Raw genomic sequence first — 16,065 nt, forward strand, 5'->3', positions numbered from 1 at the left:
TATTTTCACATTTTTTTCTTCTAGTTCATTCTAGTCCAGTAAAAACTTCTTCCTTTAAATCTGGTCTCAGCTAAGCCTACTTATAATTCATTCAGGCCTGTTTCCATGATGCAATCTTAAATGAACATGTAATAAGAACTGAATAAATGAACAGAAAAACATGAATCAATTGTTCAATTCCTGAAATATACTTAACTGAAGTATATTTACAGACTAAATTGACTTTACTGTGCAAACTGCTCTCTAAATTATTTAAATTCCTTTTCCTTTGTTTTTCAGCCACTTTGGAGAGCAATAGCAACATGTAACGATTCACTAGATACAACCCAGAAGACAATATGTCTTCCGTGAATCTGTGTGTCAACTACCCAATGTATTTAACTCATCTCTGATACCCAAATTGCAACACGTTGCATCACAACAAGCTTTCTTGATCTTTCAATGTTGTAATGCTATTCCACAGTCCAGAGAAAAATACCAGTTCCAAAAAAGAAGTTTCCTCAGATAAACATCTAATGGGTTGTTTCTTTTTTTACTTGGTTTCAAAAAGAAGAAACCCAGCAAAGGTAGAGAAGCGTTGATGGTCCCCGTGGAGGGCTCCATTTCCCATTCGCAGCCAAACTTCATCTCCCTTGGCAAGTTTTAGCACTGCACTGTTTCCTGAAGTGTCTGCTTTCCCTTTTGACTCATAGCTAAGGATGAATATTTTAACAAGTCAGCTTTTTGTTTCTCAACAATGATCAAGCAAACAACTTTAAAAAAAAAAAGAATCCAAGAAAGCACAGTGTTATCCTGAGCAAAACTTCCTTGAAAGGCTTGCCAACATTTTTCAGCTTTGTGAGCAAATTTTGGCATCTTTCTGCATTTGATCTCCTAGTCAAATGTTGCACCTTAACTAATTGCATCATTTCATTCCTTTGTGAAATTCTGGAAGTTTAACTTATGTATTTTTTTCCAGGGCACAGTAACAAATTTGTTGTTTAAACTAAAACTCTGCTCATTCATCACAACACTCCAGATTTCCTGTGATGCTCTTTTTCCCTTGGATTCGTCCCAGCTAATTTTTAATGCCTCCAAGTCAGGAGTCTCGTGTGAGCTGAGCCCCTGTGCTCCCAGCACAGGCAGTGGGCAGAGACAGGCAGCTCACTCCATCCTGAGGCCTTTCATTGGAATGTAGATATGTTTGATGTGGGCTAAGCTTCTGACTTTGCGTGAGTGTTGGTTCCCTTTCTTCCACCTGTTGCCTTTTCTGAGATCAGTGCTTCAGGGGAAAAAAAATGGGCACTTTGTCTTTTGCAGGAAAAATCTATTGGGACTGAAGCACCTTTTGGTGGTGCTTCAGGTACGGGCTGTTGAAGAAACCTTGACACCTTAAATCAACCTGCTGTCATTTAAGTGCCTAAAATCAGTGTAGTCACTCTAAGCTTTTGTGTCTTAGGCTCAGGAGAGAAGCTTCATTTTGGCATCAGACCCCTGGTTCTTATTAAAGAGAGAATAGTTTTTCCCAAACACATATTTTTTCAGGCATCCATCTGGCTACAAGCTTCTTGACCTGGTCCTTATAGAAGTTGATAAGCTAGAAGGGGATCCTATTCTTGATGATCCTCCAGCTAACATAAAAGTTCAGAAACGTTTTATTCCAAATGTGCTAATGATAACAAAGCCAGTAAATGGATGACCTTTGCTTCTTACTCATGCTTACTACTGCAGTTTAAGTGCTTTCCACCTTTAAAGTAAATTGTCTTCCCTAATTTTTAACAAGACTGTTACTAGTCTGACAGGCAAAATGAGGATGGAGATATGTTTTAAGAGAATGACAGCATGTTACCACTGGACTCCAACCCTGACTTGCAGTGCTAATTCCTTTCCCCTGAGCTTTGAGGAACTTGTGATGAAGTCTGAATTTTAGGTCGAGGATCTGTGGCAGATATGATCCAAATTTGCAACTTGAGGAGGACAAAATACAGTAGTTTTTCTTTGTTGGTTATTTTACCTTACAGAATTTCTTCAAAAAAATGAAAAATTTCATGTTTCTTGAAAAGTGATCAAGCTTTCATACCCGTGCAAACAAGTCTTTTGCATTAAAATGGCTTGGCCCTTCACTTACCTATATAAGCTGAAAACTGTATTACCATTATGCATCAGGTACACGTACACTTCCTCCACATCTTCATGTTTCATCATATTGAAGGTGAAGAAATACACCCCTGAAAAAATGACCGAATACAACATGTTTGCTTCATAGAGGGAGGTAGTCGTGGTACAGACTTATGCTTCTTGCTTAGAAAACGTAACAGCTGAGGCCAAAATTACCTTCCAGTTGTCAGTGGGTATTTGGCTTCTGCCTATAGTGTGCCAAAATCTGATTAATTTTTATTCTGCGTGTGGCAGGGGTTCAGCCACATTCTGTTCCAGAGAAATGACTGTATTTGAACATGGCAGGACCGCTCATACCTTCCTTCTCAGAAAGGGAAATTTCGCAGATGCTGAGTCTAGTGACCCCATCTCTCACCTTTTTTTCCTTGCTGTCTTGCTCCTTCCCTCTCCCAAAAGGGCAGCCTCCAGGCCAGCCAGGGCTCAGCCTTGGAGGCTGTCAGACAGCCAGCATGTCGCCCAGGTCAGGCAGGGCATGAGTGGTTTTAGCAGCACCCACTGCTGCTCACCTGGCTGTACCGCATCCTGAACAATGCAGGCATAGCCACTGCTCTCTCTTCTTGCACAACACACCCTTACCATCACCCTTTTTTTTTTTTTAGCTCTTTCTCTGCCTGAAAGGTGCCGACAACATTGCCAGTACCACCATGTTATGTGTCATGAACTCTACAAGACTCCCTGAGGCGGGAAGACAAGCTCCTGGTTCCTGAACAGTAAGTCTGTAGCATTGACCCTGCAATGGAAGCTTGGAGTTTGCATCAAAGCCATTAAATCATTGTGGGTCAAAGTTTGTTGACATCCACATATACATTAACCTCAAAAGGAAGCAGCTGTGAGGACACCCACCCCTAACTGTCAGTAAGATGTGTTACAGCAAACTTGGAGCCCTGACTTTTATTTAATTTAATATTATTTTCCATAGCAGTGAGTAAATGAGCGGCAGTGTGAGAAAGGCCAAAAGAAGGAAGGTGGTTTCGGGCTTTGCTTAGACATGTTTTTTGGTTATGGCTCTGCAGAGTGAGTCTCATCAGTGCCTTGGGCAGAGGCAGGTAGCTAGTTTCCCATCATTATTGACCATGCTTCTCCCTATAGCTCCTAGAGTTGCATTATTTTGTTTTGCAAACACTCACCATTTACTGGAGCACCAAATCTCCCAGTCATGACATCAAAAAAATTCCCAACGTTGGTTTCAACACTACTGAAGATGATCCCACTGTTCTGGTTGCTGAAGTGGGTAGCCATGGAAGCCATGAATGCGACCTGCAAAAATGCAGTTCTTATTCAGGCAGCCGTTCACAAAATGCATATGTGTAGAGGAATCAGCTACAGAATTGTTTTCTGTATTTGCGGTCTGTTTATTTTCCTGACAGAGGTGTTCTTCTAGGGCCTGCTCCAAGGCCATTAAACTCCAGTAACAAAACTCCCATTGAAAGAACCTGGAAGAGCACTAGGCTTCTTACATTCAATTGGACTATTCATAACCATAAAAGTAAGTGTATAAGCAAGTGTTTGCAGGTCAGGACCTTCGTTTGGGATTTTATTTAGTTTTAAAGTCTCTCTAGGGTGATGCATCAGAAAATTAGTATTGAAGTGGATGGTGTTTCCGACAAAAGTGATTTAATTAGTTTTTATATGTTCCCCAATGCATTTAGACTGGATATAGCTTTTAACAGAATGTGTGAAACAAATAATGCTCAGTAAAATCCATACACATTAGTGTTTCTTGCTAACTACCTTCAGAGATACATTAAGCATTTTTATCAGAGGTCCTCTAGAAGTGCAGTTGCTGGGACTCAACATTCAGTGCTTTTTCTCTCTTACCAGTTGCCCTGTACCCTCAATCACGACAAGAGAGGAAACAAAGTGAAAACTGTGCTTCAATGTCACATTACACTTCTTGCAGTGAGATGTGTTGGTCATGGATAATGTTTCATAGGAAGCAGTGCAAAACCTCCCTCATTGGACAATTCAAATTACCCTCAGCAATATACCAGGGAACGACCGGGCCAACCTGCATGGGGAGGGAAGGGAGTTACCTCTTCTGTGAGTCTGTGATCCCCCCATCCGACTGTCAGGGAACAGGACAGGCAGAATTGCTGCACCTGGATGCCAGAAGGTCACATAATGACTTGGCATTTTATCTTTATCTCTTCTTAGATGAGAAGTGTTCAATTACCTTTGTTACCGCCCCTCACAAAAATGACATTTTTTGTGAGATTCCAGCTATATTGGTGTTAAAAAAAAAAACACACCAAACTTATTTTGATTTCAGATCCAAATGAGAACAAAACCAAAACAGGCGAAATCAAATGCAAGTCCAGATCCAACAATGGAAATCATTAGCCATCTGCTCAGAAATTTGAGGAGCTCCAGATGTGAGCTGAAAGCTTGGGCTGATTTTCCTTATCCCTGCATGGTTGCGTTTTCTATAACGGCAAATTGTTAACTTCTTGCTTCTCAGCCAGGATCACATCAAAGTTCATCATGTGTTAAAGCAAAGCAGCTGCAATGGCAGCTTGATGGAATTTACTGCTTTTTGTCTAGATTCCATTTCACATTCTCTTTTCTTGGGCTGATCAGAAGAGTTGAAAAAGATGTCCTTTCTGCCTAGGTCTCATTTTGAAGTAGCAGATCAACACTGATATGCCAAGTCTTTCAAAATAATCCTGTACTTAAAACAGTACTGTATTCAAAAGTCTTTTCTCCTCTACCTACCCCCACTCTAAAATTCTTAACAAGAAATGATATGCTATACTGTGTAAAGAATTTTTAAACACATCTGTTAAAAACAGTGATGGAATTTTACTTAGAAATAGATATTGCAATATGAGCTTTTGTTATTCATCCTCTCTAATTATTCAGTTTTTAATTAAATTACTATCTTTATGTAAGAAAAAAATGCTTATAGCTCATTTTAAAATTGAAAAACGATTTATATTGAATGTAATTACAACAAACATGTTTTTAAGATATTCAGTTATAATGTTAATTCTAGTTAATTCTTTAAAAATACCAAAATAATTCTGCTTTATTGCAGAAGTCCAGTAATTTTGGGAACTATTTTTATTGTGAATTTTATTCTGTGCAATTATCCCATCTTCATGCAACCGAGGGTGGAGAATTCAAACATGCACAATGCCAAGAAATCCAAAGCCTTTTTCCCACACTGTACGTGTTGGTTGTACTGTTGATTTTGGTGTTAATTTGCATGCCTTTTATGAGGATATAAAACATGTATGAATGACTGTTATTGGGAAACAGTATCCTTCAGTTAAAAGGTTTAGATCTGTAAGTAGATCAGAACTTCAGTTTTCCCCACAGTCAGAGTGTTTGGAAGTGGGATTTTTTTTTGTGCATGTTTGCTATATCCCATTTTGTCCCTTCTGTGATGAACTCAGTTTGGGGGATACAACTTAGATCAAGACTAAGACACTTCCATTAAAGTGTGTATGCCTGAGTGAGGATGTAAACTCCCTTTTAGTTTCTGGATATCTATATACTCTGTGGTGTTTGAAGTCCCATTTGCCCAAAAGCAGCAGTGACTGTCTGATTAAGCTGAGCTGCTCTTCCAGATCGTCAGTAATTGTAACAGGAGCTTAGGTGCTTCCCTCGCATGTGGGCTCTCTGGAGCTGGATCTGACTGCAGTCACTTGCCCACGCAAATCAAAGAATCATAGAATCACAGAATGGTTTGGGTTGGAAGGGACCTTAAAGACCCTGCCTAGTTCCAACACCCCTGACACAGGCACGGACACCTTTCCACTAGACCAGGTTGCTTAAAGCCCCATCCAACCTGGCCTTGAACACTGCCAAGGAGGGGGCATCCACAGCTTCTCTGGGCAACCTGTTCCAGTGTCTCACCACCCTCACAGGAAAGAATTTCTTCCTAATATCTAATCTAAATCTACCCTCTTTCAGTTTAAAACCATTCCACCTCGTCCTGTCACTACTTGCCCTTGTAAAAAGCCCCTCTCCAGCTTTTCTGTAGGCCCCTTCAGGTACTGGAAGGCTGCTAGAAGGTCTCCCTGGAGCCTTCTCTTCTCCAGGCTGAAGAACCCCAACTCTCTCAGCCTGTCTTCATAGGAGAGGTGCTCCAGCCCTCTGATCATTTTCGTGGCCCTCCTCTGGACTCGTTCCAAGAGCTTCATGTCCTTCTTCTGTTGGGGGCCCCAGAGAATGCACCTAGTGCCATCTCAAGTGCTTTAGGATCCCCCCACATGGGGCTGACCTACAGAAGTTGCTTCCACAGTGGCAGCTGGAGACCGGGAGGGATACATCTCAAAGGCTTGCCATGCATCTAATCTTGCCTTTAGCACCTTAACTGTGCTATGTCACAGAGATAGTCAAGTCTTCCTGCTATTGCAGACTAACTGCTCGTATATTCCTACACTGCAGTATACAGTGTGGACAACTCTCTTAAATCCCCTTTGCAACAGCAACCAAGGGTCTTAGTTATCCAAGTCCTATTTAATTTTGGTTGTCTTAAGAACAGGACTACACCATGTCTCTGCTGTACTGCAGGTATATATATATACACACACACACATAAGCTCTCCACCATCTGCCACATTCCTGGGACTTGAAGAAGCTCTAATGCAAAAGCTATGGGACTATGCCAACACTGTGTTGAGATCAAACAAATACATCCCATCCCTCACAGAGGTTATCAGCTCAGGCTTGAACCTGTGTTTTAGTGCTCATCTGGCTTTTGGGTACTTCATTCATAGGCAGAACCGACATGCTTCTCAACATATTTAAGGTATCTAGACATATAAAAACACAGATAGCTACTGAGGGGTATTTTTCAAAACCAGAGGACTTCTGTCTGCAGTCAGAGGTTTTGACATCATACTTTGAGGAGCTGGATACATATGCTTCAGAGAATCTCACAAAGCCTGACCGACCTGAGAAGCATGGGCCTGAGTGATTCCTTTAGTTTTTTCATATACCATAGGAAGCACAGTTATGTACGTGATACAGCTTAATAAAAAAATTATAGTCCCTGCTATTCTCCTTTAATGACCCAGATACTGGCTTTCTGCCCTAAAAGGGAACCATATATGTTTCTTCCTGCCTGTTTCTCAGCTGGATTCTTACTCTAAAGAAACACTTATCCCTGGTGTCTTTATTTTCCAGGAAGATCTGGCAGAGCACATTTGTCAGTCATGACAAGGGCTATATGGGTCTCTCACTTTATTAATTTACAGGGGGATTTGCTTCTTAAGTGTCTTACAGTAGTTAGGTGCTGTTTTTCAGAGAAAAAACCCATAACCTAAGAATTGCTGCAGCCAAAACAAGTCAGAGATTTTGTACCTGTAGCTCTGGGGGAATCCCAGGGTAACCCTTTTCGCCTTTGGGTCCGTGATGGCCACGCTCTCCCCTCGGTCCCATATCTCCTTTGTCTCCTTTCTCACCTTTGGCTCCCTCCTGGCCAGTTGCTCCATTATTTCCATTGTTTCCATGATTTCCTTAAAGGAAACAGAGCTTTCTGTTTAACTTAAGTAATTTCATATAATATATTTTAACAGCTAACTGTGACAGGGTCCTTTTCCACCAGTTTGCAACACATGGACTTTTCAGTACCATAAAATCCAGACTGAGCTGCGATGGATAAGAAACAGCTGTGTGGTTAAGCTGAAGGTGAAGGTTTTGTTGAGCAAGCTTCCAGAAGGACGTAGATTGATGTTTAAGCATTAACCCTCATGCTATCTTGGTGTTGCTGTATAAACTGCCAGTGTCTCAAGTCATTGCATTGTTGGGGAAATGTGCAAGGACAAGACCTCAGTGGACGTGAGGCTCAAAGAAAGCGAAAGCCACCGCCTATTGACACCTACCAGGTAGCCTGCATAAGCACTCTTGCTTTTCCCTTTGTGTAAAAGCTTATTTCCCAATAATTGAAGTTAATTAGGGTAGGATAAGATAATTTTGAATAACATTTTGCTATCTTTAAAACATGTTTTACACAAATGAAAAATGACTGTAGCCTTAAACTAGCTAAATGACCCATCTGTGCCAAAAACGGGAGAGTGCATTCTCAGGGTGCTGGTTAGCTTGAAGGAGTTGCTTGATTGTACATTTCTAGATTTAAAGAAAGATAACATTTTTATAATGAAGCTTTTCTGAGATGGCTTCTTGTAAAAAGGGTTGTTATAAAAACATAGTTCTGCATCTGCAGTATTACTTACTTCCTGATGTTTAATGAGGAAATTACTGAGCAAACATCCATGTGACTGACAAGATTTTAAAGTTGGCTGGAATCACTGAACAATGATTATGCCTACCTGATGCAAAAGCCTGACCTTTCAATTAATTACTCAGGGGATTAATTAGTGTCATCATTGTTCTAATTCTAGAGGAATTGAAATTAGAGTCTTTGCCACTCTGCTTGTTCTCTGATTAGTCCTCTGGTTATGAATTTACATGAAGAAAGGTGGTGTTTGAGATCAAATCTAATGATTAAGTGATTCTTCAGTTTTTATGTGGCTAAAAAAAATTACTTCAAACAAGGAAGCTAAATGGTGGAAGAAATTAAGCAAATTTTTGTTTTGCTAGAGAAATCAATAACTCTTAAAAATAACAAGAATGATCTTTCATGTAAAGCCAGAGCTACTTCTCTACCAGTTCAGAACAGAAGTCTGCAAGCGACATTTGATTCAGTCAAAGGAAAAGCAGCTGTTGTTTCCCTTACGGGCACAATGATATGAAATGCAGCAGATGAAGGAGACAGAGAAATTCCAGGGTGCAGAAGGCTGCTGTTGGCCCTACATTTTTGGCATCCTGTGGTAACAAGAAAGTGTGACTGAGATACATCCTTGCATGAGGAAAGTGCAAAGCTGGGATTGAGCTGTGTGCCAGTATGTCCACTGCAGCGTCAAAAGTGTGGGTCTGATACAAAATTGTGTCCCGCTTCTAAGAAGCCAACAGTTTATTAATATGTAATGCAATATTTCAGCACAAGAGTCCTCACTATTAGATTTCTCTTACTTCTGTAATGGTCAATAGTATTTTCATGAAGGATTGATGCATGAGTGGTTTACAGTAGGCTAATACCAAATATGCCTATGACATTATTTTACCTAACACCCAAAATATGTCAAACTAACAATTCATTGCAATATTTTGCCAACTGAAGCTAGTTCTTGAAACACTTCATTCACTCAGATTTAACTTCATAACAGTCAGATTTAACTGCTACTATAAACTGTTTCTACCAAAAATCACCACATTATTTTTTTTTGTGTATGGTTATCTGTCATGTCTGTTACTATCGGTACATTTGTGAGACAGGATCACTAAATTGCATTTGTATTGTGATAACAGCAGATGTAAGCTTTTGAAGATGAGACAAACATGTCAGTCACTGACATTTTCATTTACATTATACATCTGCTTTAGGAATGGTGATTTTCAAATCCCTGAAGGTAGCTGCTGTAACAAACTTACACCAACATGCAACTAACTACGTTTTTCCTTCCTCTAGGTTCTTCTTTTTCCATATCAATTATCAGACTGAAGTAAACCCTTTTCTTGTGTATCCTGTTCTTCTGTGTGCATTTTTAACGGGAAAAAAAAGTACTTTTTATTGTGGAACACAGGAAGAAAGAAGAAAAAGAGGAATTTTCTATGAGAGAATAGAAGCATGTTTGTCTCTTTAAAATATTGGCTAGCGGTACGCTAGATGAAAAAAAGCTCCTGAATACAATATACAATAGCATAGCTGAATATTCAAAGGTGATTGCAATAATCAACTCCAGGGAACAAGTTCTTCCAACTTTAACAGAAGCTTCATGTTGCTTTAAGAAGACAGACTAATTTGCCCTAGAAATGTAATAAGATTACTTTTAGTATGAATTTGTGAAAGCTGAATTTTAATAACAAATGGGTTTTCACTGGAAAGACTTTAGAGTCTAACTGAAAGTCTCTGTCTCTCCAGAAATTATAGAAAAACTTGTTTCTGAATCTGTCCCCAAATACTGATGTTTGGACCATTCTCTGATGTTTCATAGAATAGCCTGTAATTTATAGCCTATAATTAGACTGACTGAAAAATCAATTAGACTTCATCTTTACCTGGCATCCCAGGGGGCCCGGGAGGTCCTGGGGGCCCTTGGTAGAGTCGAACTCCAAAGTCGCCACGGCAGCAGGAACTACAGTCTGGATTCTGCGATCCGGTTTGTGGGGGCTAAGTACACAAAAATAAGCTTTAAATAGCTCATTCATGGAGGGCATCAATCATATGTATGTCGGTTACAGGGTCTTCATTATATATTCTCTGTTTATATATTTGCTAAGTTTTCAAAACACTTCTTATCTGGGCTGAAATCTCCCATACTTGGGTTGTCCCTGAAGATGTTATTTTTGGAAGATTTAAGGGAATAGCTCTTCAAGTGTTCTAAGACCTATATGAATATTAAAAAAAACCAACTTGTCCTGTCAAATAATGAGGGTTTTGAAAATAAATAATACCAAGTAATGAAAGTTAGATGAATAGTTCAGTTAGGTTCCCATCCTGCTTTTCACTGATCCCACATTTCAGCTGACCTTTCTTGACAAACAAGCCTATATACAACGAGTGCTAGGACATGAGGGACTTCATTTGACCTTCAGCAATGAACTGTCCTCCTCTAAACATAAACAAAACGGTGTTGGGCCACCGGAAGGAGATGTTATAAAATGTCTGTGCAGCATATTCCTGTTCATGGCCCCAGACTTGCATATTTACAGGCTACTAAAGTTGGAAGAACCTAAACGGTCCCGTGATACATGACAAAAATTTGAAGTGACCACAACACCTGGTGTTAAGGACATTTGATTATTTGTAGTTGTGGGTGTGTAACTATGAAAACCTGTTTATATGCTGAAACTAATATAGCAGCATAAATAAACTAATGAGTTTATTATACATAGCTCAGCTACTGGAATAATAGTCTGATAATAGTTTTGATTCAGTGCTTTTCTTCCCAAATTATTGTATTTATACTAATGGAGTCTTATTCAATACTGGCTGGATTTCATAACTAGACTTTTGCAATGATTTAGCGGTCACAAGTCTTCCTATGGGTCAGCTGAGGTAGAGGTCCAGGGCTTGATTTTATTTCTCTGCCTCCTTCTCATTTCTCCTTATTGTTTATTTTCCCCTACACTTCTTTGCTCCTGAATTGCAAATCTGCAGTTCGTAAATTCTGGGGGTTGGATACACCAGTCCAACTTCTACTTTTCCCTAATCATTCTACTGTTTGTCTTCCTTCTCCTTATTTCCACTTGTCTTTATCATCCTCAAATTAGTTGCCTAATGCAGACCCATTGGTTTAACAGCAGCAAACGAGCCTCTGGTGGGATGGGAGCTGAAAAACAAACATATAGATGTGCTCTATTCTTGCCCTAAAGGCCGTCGGCTGGCTTGATCTGAAACACTAAAGCTTTCTGCCCATGTTTTGAACAATACCAAGCACACCCCCAGAATTCATTAATTTCGGGGAGGCTTGGGAGTTTATGTTTATGGATACAGAAAACCCTTTCATGCCAGCAAAATACTGCAACTCCACCAAAAGGAGAGACACATGCCCTCTCCAGCTGGAACTGCTGATAGTGGAGCTACCATGGGAATAAAGCCTGACCTGACAGCTCAACAAATATGCTTCATATTCAAAGAGTTATGGAAATGTTAAGACTTGCCAAGGGCTGAAATGCTTCATATTTATGGGGTTTTGGTCAATACTATGCTTTTTACCTTAATTCTGGGTAAGGTCTATATTTTGTGAGAAAAATGAGTTCTGCCTGTTCAACTGTTCCTGGAAAACCTGTTTGTATCTTTCTTGCTGTTTTATTTCTCCCAGTTGTTAGGAAGAACAAAACTGACAATCACCAGACACACTGTTTAAAGCTTTCCTAATATGAGAGAAGAAGTAGCCCTGCTTTCAGCTCATTTTCAGTCCTTAAAGGGGAGCCAAGTACAAGAGGACTGGAATTGCACAAGCAATTAAAATCTCCAGCTCTTTTTTTCATAGTGCTTCGTATTCATGTTAAATGAGAAGGCAAACTATAGACACACCTGCCCAGAGCACATAAGTCATATCAGCCTAGAAATATCCAAAGACTTAGGACTATGGATTATAGGCAAGGGAAGGCATGAATCCAGCGGACTGGACTGCATGTGAGACTCTCTCTGTGCAGGTAAAAATTTGGGTTTTTTTACGCAATGAGCTGAAATCCTGAACGACATTATTGGCTCACCAGCTGTATTATCATAAAATAGATACTAGTGCTGGTCATAACCAAATGCTATTTGGCATTCTTGTTTCATTTTATGGGTTTCTGTTATATTGTCTCAGACAATGCAGAAGATGAGTAATGTACATCTACCATTCTTGGCTCCTGTTCTGAATGCAAAATAGCATATCTCTATGGGCACTAAGGCCATCTATGCCCCTTCTCTAGCAAAGAATTAAACAAACCAAAATTGCAAAAATTCAGGGTAAAACACCAGTAGGTTGAGGGGTACCTGAAGGTTTTTGAAGAGCAACCTGAAAAGGAAGAATGTGTCTGGCATGACTCTCCCCAGTCACTAAGAGTTCTTGTGCTTAAGAAATGCACGTTATATTTTTATGTTAAGTTACCAGCAGTGTGGAAACTGGCCTTGTATCCAATGCAGCAAAGACCAATGCTATTGTCCCTATTCTATGACAGGGAATGGGAAGAGGGTGAAATTCTCCAGCCAGAGCTAAGATAACCAAGAAAGTAGGAACTTAGTGGTGAAACAGCTTTCAGATGGCATAAGGGGAAGGGAGAGGTTTGACATGAATTAAAACATGTCCATGCCACCCTTGTTCCTCCTCTGCCTGGAAAGCCCTGGAGTCTAGAGATGGAAAATACCTATTGTGTCAGCCACTCTGTGATGGATTATCCCTGTCATGCATCTGCTGGTCCTCCATTTCATTTCAGTAAGCCAAAAATTGAATCATTTCCCCAGCAAATATTGCTGCTTAGAGAGGGTCTGGCAGGTAAATGACTGCCGTCAGCTGTACTCAGACACTGTGGGCTCAGTTTTAATATCACAGCCTCTTCCCCCAGCAGGCAATTCCAAACATGTTGCATTAAACTCTCTGATGAGAGACACATGCACCCCAAACACAGTGACACTTTCTGTGAGGGAGAGTTTGACCCCTAAAAAAGTTGGATTTTGTATTAAATCCTGCATTATCTGAAATTATGTTGAGTTAAAGGGTAATCTTCTCTAAGTATCAGTAATACATGCTCTGTAGTATGCAGCTGCACAATTCTCTCTGCAGTAAAGAGGTACGCACACACTAGCTGGCTCATTGGACTACATACCTGATGGTTTGCATAGTTTATATACTGCAAGTGGAATTTAACATACCTACAGTTAAATATCTATTTTGCTGAGTGCACTGGAGGAACATATAACTCCTGCCCAAGAAATATGAAATGCAATGCACTATAAAATTTAAATACAGGGAATATAGTGAGGTATTAAACCTATTCCCATACTTGGATGTGTTTTAGTTCTTCAAGCCTAGACCAGGATTAAAATCAAATCTCCTCTCTGCTTATCATGAAGTAGGTTATTATTCAACACTTGTCTGCATGTCCATGATTTTTGGAATTCAAAATATCATAGTTTGATTTGAAAGATATTTTAAAAACAAACGATAAAAGGTGAACTATACAGGACTCAAATATTTGTATCAGCAACAGGAACAAAATACTCATGTTCTTGTTGTTTCTAAAAAACATCAATCAACAAGAACTTCATGTGAGTGGAATTTTGTTTTGCCTAGTGCTAGAAAAAGCTTCTTCTTCTGCCCTTCAGATTTTTCCTTTTAAATTTGGTCTGCAATATTTTATGTATAATCCAATTATGCCATTTTCCCTTTGCTGTGAGCTAATGACTAGAATATCTAAAATGCCATGTAAAAGGCATAAAAAGATTCCCAGTTTAAAACGCAGATACTACAGATGATTTAGAGTTTCATTCTGAGTCCCTTTTCCTCTGAAACTCTTAAGTTGATATATATTATTAAACTTACTCATTACATTAGTACCTGTTTTTTTTCAAGCTATTCCTTAGAATAAAATTTTTGAACACTCAGAATTTCATTATGTTTGTCTCAAGCTCAAAAGAATATACTTTATATACATAATTTTCAAGTAAAGTTATTAGCTAATTGAATCTTTCCAAATACCTCTAGAAATCCTGTAATTTTCCTTCACATCCAAATGAGATAACAGAATCTAAAACTTTAGTATATTAGATAAGTAATACCTTGAAATCATTAAGAGACTATATATCAGAATACATGATTGCACAGGATCACAGTTTCAGCAAAACAAAGGGCTGCTGTCTATGTTGAAACCAGTGTTCCCAACCACTGCTGGTTCTACCAGCTCATTAAAAGATCCTATAAAGCAACCCAGCAGGATACAGACCAATACACAGCTTTAATAAAAATAATTTCATAAATATATCACTAATAATCTTAGCAAAAAAATAAAATATCTCATTAGCTTTAAAGATATCTTTAGAAGATTAATTCAGAGTACCTGGACTCTATCTGAGGTAGTCAGTTCTACATCATCTACCTCTGGTCTCAGGACTTTTTGGTCTGCAGAAGTGCTATTATCAACCGTCCACTCTATAAGTTGACTCCGCTGTTTCAATATTTCCCTGCTTCTGGAACCTTTATGGCCAGTCTGGTGGTGACTTTGCAATACTTTGGCCACTGGTTTATAAGATCTTCTGCTCACCTCCATGTATTCATCTTGACACAGGCAAAATGGAAGAAAAAATAAGGCCAGTAGATGCCAACTGATGAAATCCTTCTCTGCCATGTTATTTAAAATAATTGTTCAGGAGTCCAGCAAATGCCTTGCAGAAGGAGAACCTCTTTGCTGCACCAGGAGGTATGTGGTCCTTTCAGCTTTTCCACTAGTAAGCCTGGCACTGAGACCAGTACCAGGTTTTATACGGTTGCGTGCAATAAATAAGACTAAAAATGCCAAAGTGACAGGATCCTTCATCCAAAATCAGTCATGCTCTTTTAAACAAACCAGGCATTATTCACCGCTTCACCACCACAAGGAAAATTGATTTGTATGCTGGAAATGACCACAGCATTTAACGGACTCCCGTGGTTCCTATTTGGGGGCATTAAAAAATGTAGCACCTTTTCTTTGGCATGTTTTTGTTTAAGTGTGAAAAAATGTGATGGAAATGGAGAACATGTGGCTAATGGTTTACGCTCCTTGATTAGACATGGAAAGGCTGTGAATTCACACTCTTAAATGTCTTTTGGACACAGTCACCTTCCTTATTTGCCAGGAAATTCACACACACAACTGCGTCAGCCCAGTCTGAAAAATCCTTCCAAGAGCAATTAGGAAACAAAAGCACAAGAGGAGCTTTTGCATATGATCCTGACCCATTGGCTCTTTCTGACTATGCTTTTCATTCACTAGACGAAAAATATTGAATTTCTGTCAGTTGGCCAACGATGGAAGGAGACTGGGTAAGTAGCTCTGAAAAACTGGGTTGAATTCAGATTCACAGAGCCCCATTTCTCAGCATTGGTTCAGCCTACAATATTTTTTCCCTTGAGTTCCCAATGTTTTGCTAAATGCAACTGCCAAACCAAGTTTTATATCTTCACTGCCAATTAAATGTAAATTTACCGGGGGCTTATTTCAGACTAAAAGAATCAAATCATATATGTGTAATAATATCCTTATTATATTTTTTGAACCACCCAGTAATATCCTCTAGAAAGCCACAACTGCAGAATGCAGTTCTGCAAATGCATGCACATACACATGCACACCCAACCTTCCCAAGAGCAAGTAGCTCCTTGATCTGTGAGAAACACTTCACCAGTACATGGCTACAACAACATTACT

General features: G+C 39.4%; 1 protein-coding gene across 1 annotated transcript; it reads right to left on the reverse strand.

Moving 5' to 3' along the window:
- Window positions 1-532: 532 nt before the first annotated feature.
- Window positions 533-15,005, reverse strand: C1QTNF3 (C1q and TNF related 3). Its single transcript, XM_068423566.1, has 6 exons — window positions 14,716-15,005; window positions 10,225-10,336; window positions 7,468-7,622; window positions 3,285-3,414; window positions 2,108-2,207; window positions 533-692 (listed from the first exon to the last, which is right to left on the reverse strand). The coding sequence occupies exons 1-6, from the start codon at window positions 15,001-15,003 to the stop codon at window positions 533-535; spliced, it is 945 nt and encodes a 314-aa protein (XP_068279667.1). The 5' UTR covers window positions 15,004-15,005.
- Window positions 15,006-16,065: the final 1,060 nt, after the last annotated feature.

This window comes from Nyctibius grandis, chromosome Z (assembly GCF_013368605.1).
Source record: "Nyctibius grandis isolate bNycGra1 chromosome Z, bNycGra1.pri, whole genome shotgun sequence".
NCBI classification, from domain to species: Eukaryota; Metazoa; Chordata; class Aves; order Nyctibiiformes; family Nyctibiidae; genus Nyctibius; species Nyctibius grandis.